This window comes from Electrona antarctica (genome assembly GCF_951216825.1).
Source record: "Electrona antarctica genome assembly, chromosome: 12".
NCBI lineage: Eukaryota > Metazoa > Chordata > Actinopteri > Myctophiformes > Myctophidae > Electrona > Electrona antarctica.
In genome coordinates this window covers 16,585,134-16,603,548 of record NC_136793.1, presented here as the reverse complement: position 1 = coordinate 16,603,548, position 18,415 = coordinate 16,585,134, and the positions used below count along the sequence as shown (strand labels likewise).

At 42.4% G+C, this 18,415-nt stretch overlaps 1 protein-coding gene across 1 annotated transcript; it reads right to left on the bottom strand.

The window, feature by feature from the left end:
* Positions 1-2,861: 2,861 nt before the first annotated feature.
* LOC306933934 (protein FAM219A-like) lies at positions 2,862-12,513 on the bottom strand. Its single transcript, XM_079516315.1, has 6 exons — positions 12,249-12,513; positions 10,460-10,559; positions 5,799-5,904; positions 5,089-5,169; positions 4,642-4,702; positions 2,862-3,162 (listed from the first exon to the last, which is right to left on the bottom strand). The coding sequence occupies exons 1-6, from the start codon at positions 12,342-12,344 to the stop codon at positions 3,004-3,006; spliced, it is 603 nt and encodes a 200-aa protein (XP_079372441.1). The 5' UTR covers positions 12,345-12,513; the 3' UTR covers positions 2,862-3,003.
* Between the last annotated feature and the right edge of the window lie 5,902 nt (positions 12,514-18,415).

Sequence of the window (18,415 nt, the reverse complement as noted above, 5' to 3'; positions counted from 1 at the left end):
ACTTAAGACAAGCAGAATTAAGACTAGCACAACATCCAAATCAGCAGCAGTTATGATCATATTTCTAAAAGGGGGCCTATTATGCTCATTCATTTGCAGTGAAGATTATTAATACTTTACTTTGGATCTCCCCGCTAGAATAGCTTAATTTGCCTGATTAATAGCGTTGTCATTCGTTTATTCATCATGGAACTTTGGCTGAACAATAAAGACAAGTATAATGGGTCCCCTTTCATCTTTAGGGGCATCAAAGTCACTTTTGAGCATCAACTGACATTTTGTTGTGTATATGCGGCAGTGGCGTGCACAGATAGACACTAGGGGGTGCTAGAGCACCCCCTGCCCTTTTGGCAATGTGCCCTTTTGGAAAAAAAAAAGAAACAAAAACTTTTTTTTCTCTTTTTTTTTTTGATTTTTCAAAAATAGCAGACCTACAAGCTCGTAGCGCGCCACTCGGTGGCGCGCTATGAGCTTGTAGATCTGCTATTTTTCAATAGCTAGGTGCCCTTTTTTAACTTGAGCACCTGCCCCTCTAAATGTCTGTGCACGCCACTGATATGCGGGCTGTCCGACATGTTCTGTTCCACTAGTGGTTCTCAACCTGGCGTCCGGGTATACCCACAGGGGTCCAGCAATATGAGTTAATAGCATCACCTAAAAGTTGCACTTTCCGAATTCCTCCTCTACCCCGGATTTGAACCCGGCTTCCTGTGCAAGTGCAGAATGTTTTACCATTGAGCTAATAGAGCCTGCCTGCTTGCTCAGGGGATGAATTGAATCTTGACCATCAGATCCCGTGTCTAGGTGAGACATGACCTTTGACGTTATCTAAATGTCTCAATAGAAGAGCAGGGAGACACAATACAACCATCCCAATTGTATAAGTTACATACTCTACCATACAGATGGACAACATAACATTGTATTCATTAAAAGGAGTCACATAGTGCGGCTTTAACCACATGTGCATTGTGCATTGACTATTTGATAAATAACTAATCTAAAAGTGAACTTGTTTCTACAAGTTAACTTGTAGTTATTCAATTTTCAAACAATCTATGGAAAAAAAGTGTGGGGTTCCCCATGGCACACAATATTTTTAGATAGAGGGTGGTGGTCCATGCAATATCAATTTGGAAAGTTTGAGAACCACTGTGTTACACCACATCATCCAGGAGTAGGGCAATGGTGGATGAGACCCCCACCCACCCAGACCCCCCCAACCCCCCTACAACCAACACCTCCTCCCCCATCCATGGGCCTTAAACACAAGTGCACTTCCTGCCATAGGAGGAAACCACATTACTCTAAACATCCCTCAAGGTTATTTTCATAATTATACCATAATTAGGGATGGGACGATAATCGCTAATTATCGTTCATCGTGATAAAATACCACTCACATTCATATCGCAGAGATTTAAATGTATCTGGAAATTGTCCTCCGTCGCACACTAGGATGAATTAGCTTTTGTTGAGCTGCAAATTCAGTACCACTTAAACCCTCTGTACTTGATAAAAACAGATCTGTAAAGAGCACATTTGGTACGCTCATATTTCACTCTACACAAATCGATTAGCCAAAACAATCTACAAGCTCACAAGCTTGTAAATCGTCTCTTTTTGCCAAACGTTCTGCCCAGAATAGTGATGCTGGGGATTCAAGTGGTTAACAAAAGAGGCATTTTAAGTTTTAAGCATATTTTGATTATCGCGATAATATCGTTAATCGTCCCATCCCTAACCATAATATTAATACACTTTCTAGATTGACATGGAACTTTCCGTGAGTTTTGTTGATTAGAAAGTAGTTAGTGTAAGTGATATCCTTTGGTTAAAACTAAAGGTTTTTAGTTAAAAGGTCAAAGCACTATATTCTGAGAGTAATCATTGCTATATTGTGTTGTGTTCCGTTTTGTAAAGAGCTGGAGAGACATGGCGACTCCTGTTACTGAACAAACCGTCCATCTATAGCAACACATACTATCAGAAGAATATATTATTATTATTAAACACTTAAATCAACCACAGAAAATGTCCCTACCTTTAAAGGTAGTTAGTGTAAGTGATATTTTTTGGTCTTTTCTTGTGTGAAAAGTGTAAAGCTCTATGCGAGCATTATTGTTGCTATAGAGTGTTTGTTTAATAGGGGGTCTGTCCCCTGTCTCTTCTGCTCTTTAATAAACAGTCAATCAGGCATTTAAATGCTTAACCCATTCTGGGTTAAGCATTATGTTACGCTTTAGCAGGTTGATCTACAAGCTCATAGCGCACCACCGAGTGGCGCGCTACGAGCTTGTAGGTCTGCTATTTTTGAAAAATCCTGAAAATGTGGCACAAATGTGGAATATATATTCTTTCAGAGCGAACGTTTTTAACTCAAATCTTTGCTTCTGGGGAGGTCCCTGGAACAACATATTTTCAGATGGGGGTCGGCAGCCAAATACATATATTTCTGGGGGTCCTTGAAATGAAAACGACTGACATAGAAACATAGGTTTTTCAGAAAACTGTTTAGAGTTTAGAAGATTTTTTTTTAAGAATCGTCCTCAGGTCTAAATGGGTTAAATGTTGTACTGTTCCACTCATTTCTTTGAGTGATCACTTTCACCAATTTCACTTGAATCCAGTATGAGTTCTATCTCCTGATTGTATAAAGTCTGTATGTATGCCGTACATTTTCTGTTTACTCAAGAGCCGTAGAGACGGGGAGAGCGCTGTTACAGAACAAACACTCTAGCAATGATTACTGAATATAGAGATCATATAACACTTACTTTAACCAAAGAAATAATCACTTACCACACCTTTAATCTTCCTTGCCATCATTATTTATTATCGCCATCAAAGTAGTATGTAAGTAAATGCGTTAATTTGTTGTAATAATAATAATAATAATAATAATATTCTAACAATGCTTCTTTGTCGCTGCTGTTGGATAACAGCAGATGAGGATTGGAGGGAGGAGGGGTTAAATTGTGTGTTGAGGGGCTGGGGGCGGGGTTACTGTATTTGACAGGTAGTGGAGGCGGTAGCCTGGCAACACATGCAGGTAGGGTTGACGGACTTGGGCGGGATGAGGTCGAGGTCTTCGTCGTCGGGGATCTCATCCAATCGGTAGCCGTCCTTCAACAGCTGGATGTTCAGGTCCTGGTTGATTTGCTGCAGAGACGGACGGAGGGACAGATGGACAAGTTAAAGGGCTATTTCCCTTTTCTTTTTAAAGCATTTCTAGGGTCATTTTAACCCATTTAGGCCTGACGTCAAAATTAAAAAAAAAAGATCTACAAGCTCGTAGCGTGGCACTTGATAGCTAAAGTATAACAGAATGCTTAAAACACCAAAAGGGGTTCCTGCCCAGATTGGTTTAATGTCTACTCTGGCTTTTGTGTGCACCCCAGACAGTTTGTTGTTTTTAAATTCTGTGATTTAATGTTAAGATATTTGATGTTCATTTTAACCTAACACCGCTCCTTATGTGTGCCTGAAGACACACGTCTCTGCTTCTGTCCTCCTAATGTGTGAGGGGGCCATATTGTTTTAAATGTATGGAATTTATTTTCAAAGATGTTTGCAAATGTCATCCTATGACACACTGGGGGACCCTGTGGAACCCCTTCAAGCACCCATGGACCCTACATTGAGAACCAGTGTGCTAGGCAACTGAGAAACCAATCATAACATAATTAGCTAATTAAACAGTGGTAACCCACATGAATACATAATTAATTAAAGCAGCATAATGAGATAATGGTAATTTAGTTATTAGTCAGTGTTTCGATAGTCAAATTTAGATTCCAGCACTGATGTGATTATGCATAATAATATGTCTGGGTGATAATTGAATTATATTGAAATAGTCAACAGACTCAACACTGTAATGTATATTGTCGCGGGCAATTTGGTTTGGTTTTGGGTAACCTCGCGTCACCAGACTTTCCACCTCGGAGGAAAGCCTGGTCTGTGTTCCTAAATCGCCTGTGTGATCCGGTCTAGGTGTGGTTTAGACTGGATGATAAAAATAAATTAAAAAAAACAACCCTGCATCGCTTTGTTTTGGTGACCCCTGTTTGTTTTTAGTCTTGCCAGTCGCCACGAGTTGGAATAAAAGATGGATATACCAAACAAACTATTCCAAGAAGTACTTAGGCCCTAATATTATGATGCCCTTGATCGCTGGGAATTATCTTTCAGTAATTCTGATTCCGGTTTGTGGTTTCATCTTATTATTTTAGAGAAGGATGAGGCTGGCAGCACACTGCGTCAGGCACCCGGAACTAGTGGCAAGCAAACTGACATTATGGGAGCCAACCCAGGGAAAAGCCAGGAAAGGCAAGAGGCACACCACCTACGTAGATGTACTGCAGCGCGACAACTTAGCTAACAACACTGTAGAGCTCAAAACCCTGAGAGTTTTGAGCTCTACAGGGCAGGGCAGCTCTAGAGGGCAGAGATCCAGTAGTCCCGAGTTGGTGTTGGCTAGACCGCACCCTTGCATCGCATCGGCAGCATCTTATAATGAGCATTAGGGAGGACCTGTTTCATGTGGAAGATGAGGTCAAAAATGGGCGTGACGTGCTCCTTCAAGTGCCGTTTACCCAGAATGCATAGCTACTGTACCTGTTCCCTCACACATCTCACCTCGGCTGAGGAGTATCCTGACGACGAGTATCTGGACGAAGTCATGTCAAAGTCGTCATCACTGCACACGCACACGCACACGCACACGCACACGCACGCACGCACGCACGCACGCACGCACGCACGCACGCACGCACGCACGCACGCACACACACACACACACACACACACACACACAATGCCACTTCATTTAACTTGAATGAATGAATGTATGCATGACTTGCATGTATGGATGGAACTATTTGGTGATAAATGGAAAGAGCAAATCAGGCCTTCATATAACATAACAGACACAATATCACTGAGGATAAAAACACAAGTGTGTGTGTGTGTGTGTGTGTGTGTGTGTGTGTGTGTGTGTGTGTGTGTGTGTGTGTGTGTGTGTGTGTGTGTGTGTGTGTGTGTGTGTGCGCGCGCACATGCACATACTCGTGTGTGTGTGTTTACCTGTCTGTGTCTAGGGCCACTAGGGGCTTCTCATCTGGACTCTGGTCTAAGGAGGAATAGCCTTTGTTGGGCACGACAAGGCTGGTGGAGAGAGAGGGGGAGAGAGAGAGAGAGAGAGAGAGAGAGAGACACAACACATACACATACACAACATACGAGAGAGAGAGAGAGAGAGAGAGAACACAAACACAACATACATACAATTGTCAAATACTACAGGACCGAAGCAAACATTTAGAAAGCTACAAGCTTACAACGCCTCGCTTTTAGATTGGCTATTTTCACAATATTTACTTGTGTAACCGAGTAAAAACTAAATGTAGTATAGGCACCTTGGCTGGTAATCCAGCATGACAGTGTGTCGCGGGTTCGAGTCCTGATCCTGACAAACTTTGCTGTGTGTCTTTACCCCCATCTATCTCCCTGTTTCCTGTCAAGCTACTGTATATCTATCAATAAAGGCAATAAAAAACCTTCCCAACACACCCTGTTTTTTTTTTATTGTAACGCCCAAAACACCTAATTCAGGGCTCTTAGCGCCAGGTGTTAACATATTGCGGCCACAATAATGTATCTGGTAGATAGTCCTGGCTCAAAATCGTTTGAAATGAGGGTGTGTGGCCAAATGCTCTTAAATTTGTGTGAGGGGGTGTCCTTGACATGGAGATGTTTGAGAAGCACTGAAATACTTAAGGGCAGCATGTAGTTACCGTGTTCTGGCCATGACGTTGTTTTTCTTGGGTTGTTGGTTCACAGGACTGCCCACCGTGTTGGTGTTCTTCAACGAGCCTTTTCTGGCCATCTCCCTCTGTTTCTCTGCACACACACACACACACACACACACACACACACACACACACACACACACACACACACACACACACACACACACACACACACACACACACACACACACACACCACACACACACACACACACACACACACACACACACACACACACACACACACACACACACACACACACACACACACACACACACACACACACACAGTTTTAGTCATCACAGCTTAGCTTTAATTTAGTTTTCGTCAGTGAAACAAGGTAGTCGACAAACGAGTTTTAGAAATTAACACTGGATGAAGAGTGAACAATGTCCAACACAGTCACAGAAGACAGTAGCTATTTCAATCAACCACTGCTTAATTAGTTTTTAGGACAATTAGGGGAAATAGCAGGTCCATACACTGTCAATTTCTTTGAATTTGGGGGGGGGGGGGGGGGGGGGACAGCGAACTGACCTCATGCTTCCTTCTACGCATGAGGAGTCCAAGCTGCTTCTTTTCACATGACAGGGGAGAGTTTCCCCGGCCAGACGTAGCACGTGGAAGGAACACGCTATTCCGACCAGTTATTATGTTTTTGAATTTGAATCCTGAAAAGAGTTTTGGACCTGACAGAGACAATACTGTACTGGAGAGATGAATGCAAATGATACTGAAGATTAGGCTAACTTTGTTGGTGGCTTTTCTATTTAGTAAAGGTGGAAATACAACCACAAGGGGAAAAATCATGTATTCAAAATGTTACAAAGGTATACTACATTACTAGCATCAGTACCAAAACTAAATGTACTCATTGTACAGAATGCTTCCAACATATTTCAAAATGTGTTCAGAAATAGCAGATCTACAAGAGCTTGTATATTTGCTGTGAGCATGTACATTGGCTATTTTCGAATAGCCAAAGTAAAAAATAGGGCTTTATTGGTTAATGTTAATTTTGTAATCATTTAAATCTACAAAGTAACTTGTAACTAAATAACCAAACAATTGTAGTGGAGTAAAAAGGTACATATTTGCCATATTTGCCTCTGAGATGTAGCATAAATGCATAGAACAATATAAAATACTAAAATAACCTTGACATTGTACCTAAGTGCAGTACTACAGTAACAGTATTTGTACAGTATACTGAAGTTACTTTTCACCACTGCTAACCAGGACAGTGACATTTAGTCTTTTCCATGAGAGGAAGTAGTGTACATGATATCATAAGGAAGTGGGCTCATCTGGAAAAGGGAATTATGTTTAATCTGATTTGACAATAAGGGAGAATCCGCTCTGTGTCTCTGGGTAGAAAACCATGGGGGGAAAGCAAGCTTTGAAATAATCAAATAATTGAGAAGCTGACTCTCTCATCCACAGAGACTTACAGAGTCTAGTCCCAAATTTGGGCATGTACAACTTCCTGGTCTCAACTGCGCATGTTTCTTTCCTTCCATGGAGCAACATGGCGTCCACCGTACGGTCTTCGCTTCTCGTCCTCTTTAGATAGTCCTTGATGTAGTCCAGGAAGTAAGTGCTCACTGCTAAAATCTAAAATATCTAAAACCACATATTACACACATAAAGACCCCCAGGAAAGTGTTCTAAATCTTCTAAACGTCATTAACATATATTGTTTTGCAAGTATAAAGTTATATATAAAGTTTCCCTTTAAAAAGGTTTGCTTTAAAAAAATACATTATATTTTATTATTATTATATATTATATTAAATATATTCAAAGATGCACTAATTTTCACGACTTTTCAAGCTAATTTTGTGTATGAGCTTGTAGATCTGCTATTTGACCGGGAAAACTCAGGGCTCTATAACCGGCCTGCTCTCCCCAGTGGTTCCCAAACCTTTTCATGTCAAGGACCCCCAAATTGACACTAATTAGCACGCGGCCCCCATTAGAAAAGATATGCCAGGGACCCCTATGAGAGAAGATTTGTATGGCCTGTTTAATTCCAAGGTTAGGACCCCCAGTTTGATATGCATTAGGCTACAGACCCCCATTTAATGGCATTTCTATCTCTGAGACCCCAATGTATATTTTAAAATCAATGTTAATTTAACTCTAAATGGACCCTAACGGGTCATCTGGTTCCATTTGTACACTCTCTGAGTTACAGACCCATAAGGGTCCATTTGGTTCCAAACCATCATTTAGCTGGGGACCCCCTGGAACTCAATCAAGGACCCCTGCTGCTTTGGGAACCACTGCTCTACGCCAAATCACTTTGGCAAAAATAGCCGGATAACAAGCTCACGAGACTTGTGAGCTTTGTAGATCTGATATTTTTTGCCAAATGTTTACCCCAGAATAGAGACGGTAGGGTTCATGTGGTTAATAAAGGGGTTGAATTAGAAAAGGTGCCACTGTAAAGGAACAAAATATCAACCTCCTGCTACAGTATGTCTGTCGCTGTCCATGGTGCTGAAAATGATTCTTGGAGGACGACATCCTGATCTTGTCTGACATGGTACGTTCAAATCCTCCAGGGCTGTCACGATTATGACATTTACCTGACGATTAATATTCACTCAAATAAGTGCGATTAACGATTATATTTTGTTTCTGTCATTGAACATTTGAAAATGTATGAAGCATTTTCAACATGGACAATTATGCAAAATAATTGCCATTATCTCAAAAACTTTGTGACTGACAGGCTTAGCTATGGACCCAAACAATGCCGGACATAGAGGTCCAAAGACTGCTGCTCTGCAGGCCAAACCATTACCAGGACATTCAATATACATTTTAACATCAGCATCGTTCTGATTATGTGTATGCATGAAGGAGTCAGCAATTAACCACCGACGTCCTATACCACCGTATGATGAAGAGTGAAAATGGCAAGATCACAATGTGTGGTGTGCGATAAGAAATACATAAGGATGTCAGGTTTAAGAGTGTTTTAAGAGTTAAGAAAATATTCATGAAAAATATAAAGGCACAATAGTAATACTAAATTCTAGGACTCGTTTAGACGACAACAGTCTCTATAAACGGCCGTTGCCGCCAATACACAAAAAAGTGAAACCCCCTTCCAGAGTGGAAATCTCTTAAACGCTCCTCCATGTAAACATACAATACGGGGGAAACCGCAAAACGTGTGACGTCATGGCTCACACCGGTGTAAAGGTCCCTGCACACAGAGCGCGTTTTTCGGCGTTTCTCCATCGGTTTTCCGAAAAACACGTCTAGTGTGCAACCACCTTTAATCTGGGAAGCTCTGAATCTGTTTTAAGAGACTGCATCGGTGTAAACAAACAGCTGTGATAGGAAGTAGATGGAGCCAGTTGCACCACCTCACACTAAGTTCAAACTTAGCCTAGTTATAGCTTAAATGGCTTTTAAGTCAAGACTTGCATTACTTGTCAGCACTGTCAGGTGCTCTGCCCTGACGACCGAGGCCTGTTCTTTCACTACCAATGCCTCCATGATTATCACTCGACTGCCTTGAAAACTACAATTCACTGTGAACTGTGAATTGCGTGTGCTAGCAGCCGGTCCAATCATGCGATAATCATGGAGGCGTTTAGTGAAACTTAAAGGAGGGTCGGACGCGACTGCCTTTGACAGCACAGTCCAGAAAAGATAAGATGAAACAGAAACACCACCCCGAAGTGTTTCCATTGGCACGCCTGTATGGGTAACTTTTGTGAGAGACAAATAAATCCTCTCAAATCTCTAATTGACAAACACAGCAAGTGTTCCACAGTGCTGTCTAATTTAATGCAAGAGAACCGAACATAAGCACTTTTATTGTCAATTACGGCTGCCTTCATTGTCAACAAAATAATTCCATTCCATCCTACCTGTTGTAATCAACTTTCGATTTAGAACTCCAGTGACTTCCATTATTCCTGTAATTTCATCTTTTGGATGCTGCCATGATCCATATGGAGAAAATTCCATAACTTCAGTGGTAAATTAAATCTGTGCTACTTTTAAGTCAGAATAGCAGGGGGAAATCGAATCGAAGCACAACAGACTTATAGTTGCGCACTGGCGTTACGTGCAGTATATAGCATACAAGCTCACAGCGGGTAGCATTCGTGACACGCTGTGAGCTTGCAGATCTGCCATTTACTGTCTGCGCAGCAGTGCGCACGACACCGGCACGCCGACACTTCGGTGTCGCCGTGTCGGGTTACATTCAGTAGCGCGTGGTGCATTCTGAGTACATATTATTTGAGTGCGAATGGAAGCTTGGTAGTTTGGACTTTGGAGAGATCTCTTGACTAGTAGCAAGTATATGCTGCGTTTTGATGACTTAATGTCATTCACACTGTGGCCAATGGCTACATACAGTCATACACCCCCCACCCCCCTTATTAAAATGTTTTGCAGATCCGCACTGATCTCATAAATGGCCCATATGAAGTCCTCAAGACGGAAATCCGCCACCAGGACGGAGAACTTTAAGCCCTGTGCGTCTCTGTGTAAATGCAGAATAAAAAGTGAGGACGTATATTTTGTCCTTACAGTATGGGGGTTCATTTCAAAACGTTTGATAACCACTGCTGCAGGAGGCCACAGTGCATTCATAAACAGCCATCATTCTGACGTACCTATCTTCATCTGCAGGGGCGAGGGCTTATAGTTCATTGTGACGGGCTCTCCCTCCCGGGGGTCCGACTCTGCCTCTGAGGCTGTGGACGAAGCTGGGTCCTGGAAACGTGCACGGACAGACAGACAGACAGACAGAGAGGTATTATTAATGTTATCGTCACATTACAGGTCTACATGTGCAAAGAAGCGTGGGTATGGTCGAATAATTGAAATCATTATTAATAGTAGTAGAAGAATTATCGATTTTGATTTTGGTCAGTCATGCACATCCCTACTAGTATCAATGCATCAGGTTCACATAATGTAATCCACCTGATAGATATAGATCCACAAGGAAACGTAAAGTCAAAGACCGGCCTGGAGTCAGGCCTTGTACGGACAGGCACGCCTAGGCTATTGTATGAAGTATTATGAAGTGATGGGACATCTGAACAGATATGGGCTTTATTATAGGTTAACAATCCCAAAACGCCTGTATAGTTATAGGCTACTAAATCTGCACAAAACTTTGCTCTGTAACACATAAACCCAGCTGTTGGTAGTCATTATCACGATGACCCTGGTGCCCATAATATAATATCACACTGCAAGCTTGACTCTTTATTGTTTGCCTTACATAATATATGACAATTTGGCCAATTTGGTATTAAAAGGGTCATAAAAGTCATTGTCACTTTAGAAATGTGCAGATACCCTGTATATGTACACTCCATCCACATCTCCATCCACTAAGGTCTGTATATGTACACTCCATCCACATCTCCATCCACTAAGGTCTTCACTTCAGCCAATGGGGAGCATGCAGAACTAAGGCAAGGATGACCCTGCGGGCGATGTGACTTCAACAACATAACAATTATTTAAAGCCTTTGCCTCTATTATGACTAATGAACGATTATTTAAATAATCACAATGCGTCACAAATAATTGCTTGCAGATCGGCTATTAGCGATATTTCTCTACAGCAACATTGTACAACAAAGTCAAATACAGTTAAGTGGTTAACAGACTAATCAATTTTGTCAATTATAAAACATTACATGTCTTCGACATGAAAAATCTTGAGGACTCAACTCACTGATGTTATGTATAGCATTCAGACTATGGCAGTGGTTCTCAAAGTGGGGTCCGGGGACGCCCAGGGCCAGGGGTCTTTGAGCGAAATGAGTTAATATAGAGTCTCAATCATTCATTTTAACCACAAAGCCCTATTTTATAATATGGCTATCCAAACAGAGAAGATGGGGGTCCACGGCCAAATACATCTCAATGTGGGGGTCCTTGACACGAAAAAGTTTGAGCGGCACTGGACTATAGGCTAATATGGGGATGCAGCTGAGGATGTCGCTAGTGAGACATCACATGAGGAGGAGGAGGATGCTCGCTTGTTTTCACCTAGACATGACGGATGATGCTGGGCTTCACTACGCAGATTCCAACCACCCCACAAAAAATACAAATCAAACAGCCTATATCCTACCTTACGTTCATACCTATAAGAAAATGAATAATGATCATTATTATGAAAAGGCACATTTAATTTGTTCTGGTTTATGGTGTGTCTCGGTGGGGTTTAATAATAATAATAATAATCTTATTTATTAGCCTATCTTTAGACGCATGGCCAGTGTAGAATCATCAAATAGCTTTAGGCCTCGTTCAAACAATCATCAATTATATTTGTATCGTGTTTTTGGGGGTGCAACAACATAGGGTCGTTTTCATAACTATAAAGGCCCAGCACTGATTCATCATCTCTATAATTAAATATGAAACAATAATACATACGAGCGGCTGCATCTCCGACTGATCAGCCTGCATCTCATTCTCTTCCCCCTCCTGAACGGCGCTTGGGACTTGGAATCTGTCTATTTCTTCCATCATTTTGGCGACGATGGCCTCTAATAATCGCCCTCGCCTCCTCTATAAATACAGAATGTTGACCTGGGCTGCGCCGCGCGCGTTGTGAATGGTGGCTGAATTTCGTCCTCAGATTTGTAAGGATCCCAGCGGTTCTACGCTTGTCAGCCTCATCTCATCCCAGCTGCCAGGCTCACCCAAGTATGTCGATGATGTTGACCAGTATGACGACTGTGGTGGTGAGACTCCAGTCCCTAAACACCCACTTCCGAGGTTATATTATGGGGTGGCATAATTCGATAGGGTAACAATTCCGGTGTAGCAGCCTAGCCGGCGAAACAGTAACGGTATCGCCATCTACGCTGTCACACCGAAATTATTACCCCATCTAATTCTGCCACTCTAGGTGGGCAGACTGGGCACTATAGGGACATCACCTCGATGTAAAATTGGTTATTTTGACCAAAAGGTTAAAACATTTAGTAGGAAATGGTCTTATAAGTAAATGTAAAAAGTAGGCTATAGCCTACATGATGTTAACATGCACGGTACATCATTATCAGACTAAATTTTATCTTCAACTTCTTGTCTATAAATAATAATAATAATAATAATAATAATAAATGCTATTTATATTGCACTTTACATTTGAAACAAACCTCAAAGTGCTACAGTATTAGCATAAAACTATATATATATATACTAGAATTTCGCGGGCCTTCGGCCCGCTCATCCCAGAGTTGCGTTGCCCCGCGTTGCGATACAGAAGTCCACAGTGACACGCGTTGTATGCAGCTGTTTTGTGTTGTAGCGCGTGCGCTCGTGTGCGTGTAGTGTTGGTGTTGTTGTTCGTATCCATATATGCGCCTCGGTTCGTCCCGTTTGTTCCACGCCAGGTGTTGACGCAGTCGTTCGCGCAATGTTGGTGTTTGCATGATTTTAACTGTGTATGTAATCGCGGCGCTCTCCAGCCAAGTTAGAATCAGTGTGCGGTGTGTTGTTGTTCTTCTTCTTCTACTTTTGTTTTCCGGCAGGCTGTTCAATGTGTGCGTGTGTGTGTGTGTGGCTGGCAAGCGTGTGTGTGTGTGTGTGTGTTGACATGTAGTAACGGATGGGTATTATTATTATTTGTTGTATTTTCACATCAAAGAAAGTTAATGTAAATGAAAATAAGCAGACATGAAACTGCTTTTTACTGTTTTTGTTTACTTACAATAAGTTACTGTTTTTGGAGACCAAAAGATGTTGAGAATGGAGCAGAACATACTGTAGTATATTTTTTGGGGGACCTTGACTGCATTATAGTAGGGCTACAATCTTTTGGATTGCGGATTGCAGTGACCCAACATTGTTTGTTCGGGAACAATATTTGTAGTTACAATGAGGGCGACATGAGGCGAAGGGAGAGAAACACTTCGCCTCTCTCCAGTCCGTGCGTTTGGTGCTGGTACGGATCGCATCGCTGACTGACATAAACACACGGTTACAATTCAGAGGCACTTCAATAAGAAAACTCAACTAATAACGCTTGTGTGTGTTAATGTGCCCGATGCTGACGTTAGTATATAATGTTTAGATTGTTTTCCTGGCTGAATATCAACGGATCGCATCGCTGACTGACATAAACACTCCAATTCAGAGGCACCCCGCACGCACGCACACACACACAGTCACACACACACACACACACACACACACACAGAGAATCCATGCGCCTCGGTGCGTCGCAGTTGTCATGTTTCCATTAATTAAACGGGTCGCGCAATTGTCGTGTTTACATTAATGAAACTGGTGGTGCAATTGTCGTGTTTGCATGAATTAAACGGTGTATGTATGTAATCGCGCCGCTGTCCATCCAAGTCCGAATGTGTGTGTGTGTGTGTGTGTGTGTGTGTGTGTGTGGGACTGTGTGTGTTGTGGAAGACGGGGAACAATGTTGCCAGGGTCGTGAATTGTAAGCGAGTTGTAGTGTGTGTAAGTAGCGTGGTGAAAGGCTTTGTTTCTGGGTCTGTTTGCTTGTTTCTGGGCCTGTTTTCATAGACCTGGCAACAGTGGCCCGTGTGTGTGTGAGTAGGCACCAACATGTGACACTCAGTAACCAATCAGAAACGTCACACAACGTAAACAACATTTGACATTTCATGGCAGCATAATACAACGTGGCAGCATAATACAACTTTTAATCACTGCCTTTGGTTAGTGGTTCCTTATATTATATAATATTTACGTTTCTGGATTGCTAATTTTAAATAAATTACAGGCTGCAGATTTCGTTTCTCACTTTTCTCAGTCATTCTTATTCACGTTTTATTCAGGGGTTGTGCATGGTGGTGCGGCGCACCAGCGCCCCCTATGGACCGGCCGCCACTGTGTGTGTGTGTGTGTGTGTGCGCGCGTGTGTGTGCGCGCGCGCGTGTGTGTGTGTACTGTGTAACTTCCGGTAGTGTTTCCACCACGTGGGTCACGTGGTGGGGTTTTGAGCCATTGGGAAGGGGTGATGTAGTGTTGCCAGGTCCACGTATTGTAAGCGAGTGGTAGTGTGTGTAAGTATAGGCTGTAGGCTGTAGGAAGTGAGGGTTTGCGGCCTTGTTTACATAGACGTGGCAACAATGTTGGCGGCAGCCAATGAAAAGAGGGGAATCACGGGATGCAGTGTTGCCAGGTCCGCGAATTTTAAGCGAGTTGTAAGTAGCGTGTTGAATGGCATTTTTTCTGGGCTTGTTTTCATAGACCTGGCAACATGTGAGTGTGTGCGTGCGGGGGTGTGGGTGCTTGGGGAGATATTGTTTGTTGTGAAGAGATACAATGCCGGCGTGGGTGTGGAAGGGAGGCAACATTGGTGTCAGTGCAATGAGTAATGTTCCGCGAGTGGTGTTGAGGGTCGGCGTTCGGCGCGATATGAGGAGATAGCGGCCGAACGACGCGGAGGGTAAGTGTGTGACGTCCTGCCGTGTGAGTGTAGTGTGTTGCAGTGTGTCAGTGACGTGTCAGTGATGTATGCAGTGTGTGACTTTGGGTCCCTTTGCCTGGGTTGGGTACAACTTCTCACTTGTATATATAGATATATATATATATATATGCACTCTGTCGAGGTGCCAACTGCCTACTGAGTCTACTGCTACTAACTAATGTCTATTACAACTGCTGTTCTTGTCAATGGAAACCTAGGGCTGAAAACTAGGGGTGTAACAATACAACGACTGCATCGCAAAATCTATTTTAATTTCAACAATCAAACTATATCAATATGTAAATAGCAACATATGTATCGTTTTACTCTGCATCGTATCGTTTTGTGCAAATATCGGTATCGAATCATTTTGCATTAGCATTGTAGGATTTTACCAAAAACCTAAAAACCTAATCAAATGCTTTGTGAAAAAGGAAAGTCTTTATTCCTCTCTTAAAACTGGGTTCCCGAAGTGCATTACAATGCAATCCAGCCTGAATGGCTTATATGGCCCAAAATGAATGGATGATATACATGGCTTGTGTGGTAATTTGTAGAAATTGTAGAAATGTTAGTCCTTCTGTCCAATGTTTAAGCATGTTCTAATCTTGAAACATTTTCCAAAATGTTTTATTTTTTATAATTTTGAACAAAATAGCCAATTTTACATTGTGGTGCCCAGATGTCCCTATACTCCATCTATCCAGTACTGAGTACTAGCTGTATAGAGCAGAGGTTCCCAACCACTGGTACGCGGACCGGTGCCAGCACATTTGCCACCGGTCCACGAGAAGGGACGGGCCATGAATCTATAACCTATAGCGTCACCAAGATGTGTGTGTGTGTGTGTGTGTGTGTGTGTGTGTGTGTGTGTGTGTGTGTGTGTGTGTGTGAGAGCAAGAGAGTAACAGGAAGCGAGTGTGTGACAGCTTCCTGCTGGTTTTCATAGTAACTGTGACCTGCAGTCGCAATGAATGGAAGCATATGATATGAGCGAGCGAGGTGATATAGATGCGCATGGCCAGATGTGAGACACACACGGCTATAATGATGCAACGTGGGAGCGCACAGTGTGGGGGTCCCCAGGGGGTCCCTGTACTGTACTGTACTGTACTGTACTGTACTGTACTGTACTGTACTGTACTGTACTGTACTGTACTGTACTGTACTGTACTGTACTGTACTGTCACACCCGACATCATCATACAGTTAATATATGTGTGTGTGTGTGTGTGTGTGTATTAGGCTGCACAACAGTAGCCTCGCGTTGCGATACTAATATACCACTGCGCTGGGCTGCGTGGGACCTCGGGGCATATATGCAATAGGGGCGGGTTTAGTGTGGCTGCGCCAGGCTAGCACAACAGTGACACTTTGTGATAAAAACCAACCAACGTTATTTGGTTACGTGCTCGAACATAGGGACACAGGCAGGCAGGGACACAGGGACACACAATGCTACGTATAGGAGTGGTTGCACCACTCAAAAAATACATATTTTTCAGGTTGGCTTTTTACATAATGTCCCTGAGTTTGGCTGTTGAGATGTGACACTATAGTGAGATTTACTGTATTATCTGCTATTTCAGGTATTTGTTTGTGAAAATTGTGAACTCAGTGAATTACTGTATAGTGTTTCTTATCCTATAACTTGTGGGGAAAAAATACATTTTGGGAAATTTTGGCCTAGTATAAACATGTCTAAAAATTGGGACACCAAGTTGAAAATAACTAAGCTATGACTTTGGAAAAGTTCTTCTTTACCCACTGATGTGTTTCTTGCCTCTTACTTGCCTCAAACACCTATTGATGATTTGACTTCCCCACCCTCCATCACACAACCACAGGTATGCACGCAGGCACACACAGGCTGATTCTTTGCTTTGGAACATCAAAGGAAGAGTTTGAGGGTACTTTTGCTTTGAAGCAGGCTCCATAGTGTCCACACGTACATCTTTAAACAAAATGTGTTGACCTCTGGAGCACAAAGAATACTATAAGAAGAGTTTGAAATGAACGTGAATGATCTAACACACTGGTTCCCAAATGTTTGCCTCGGGACCCAAACTATAGTGAAAATAGCAGATATACAGGCTCGCTTGTAGATCTGCTTTTATTATTATTATTATTAGATTTTTTTAATTACAGTACATTTTAGTTATGCAATTTAGTTGGAATTGTTATTAATTGATTTGCTTTTTATTGTTTAAACTTTAAAAAATCGCAAAAAACATTTAATATACCTTGCTCCGAAATGTTTGCCAGTGAAGTATATTTACTACAAAGAGAGAGACTGCTTTTTCTCTCTCTATAGCCCATAAACAGACGTAAAGACTTAGAAGTCCTGCAGACAGATAGATGGATGAAGAAGCACAGGCAAGCAGATGAAAGTTCTTCCGGAGTTCCATTTATTTTCAGAGTGTACAAAATACATGCTGCATGGCTTGAGCCATGCAGGCACCCGACAGCCTCTCGGCTCGACTAACACTCACACAGATAGGCATTTTACTAGAGTCTTTATACAGAGATAACAACAGATGCAAAGGTGGTCTCAGGTTACCCCACCCCCCTGAAGTCTAAAGTGGTCAACATTGTCCAAATTGTCTCCATATATGGTCACCAGGAAGCAAGCACAGGAAGAACAGTAGGTGTCCTGCAGGGCCTGCTATCAGCAAACCCCCGACCATTTGTTTGATCAAGCCCTGTTCTGAAATTCCTAGCCTCTGTGTCCTGACATGTTTGCCCCACTGAAAGACAATGTAATGTCATACTACACTAAACAGTTGTTTAAGCTATATTAGTGTTAATTGTGGTTTTCCATATACATCACCAGCATGGGAGCAGCTTCTGATTCCTCTTGGTGATTCTTCTACACTCCTGTGCTAGCCCTCTGTTACTCATCGGTGAGTCATTTTAGGCTTGGTGTCTTCATCATTGGATCAACTGGTTAACTGTTTTTGAGTTATTAAAGGACCAAGCAGTCCTGAAAGTAGTTTCTTTTCTTCCGCCAAAAATAGCAGTTCCGGCTGAACCGTGCAGTCGGTTTTCCCGAAATTTGGAGATATGGTAGAGGGGCATGCCAAATGGTGAGGATGCGAAGCCCACAACCATTGGCCAAAGGGTGGCGCTATATTGAAAATGCAAA

Excerpts from the sequence above, each read along its gene's own strand:
- LOC306933934 (XM_079516315.1), bottom strand. The coding sequence starts at position 12,344 with ATGATGGAAGAAATAGACAGATTCCAAGTCCCAAGCGCCGTTCAGGAG. Across the intron at positions 5,905-10,459 it reads GCCCCTGCAGATGAAGATAG|AGAAACAGAGGGAGATGGCC; the intron begins GTACGTCAGAAT and ends GTGTGTGTGCAG. Across the intron at positions 4,703-5,088 it reads GTGGCCCTAGACACAGACAG|TGATGACGACTTTGACATGA; the intron begins GTAAACACACAC and ends GTGCGTGTGCAG.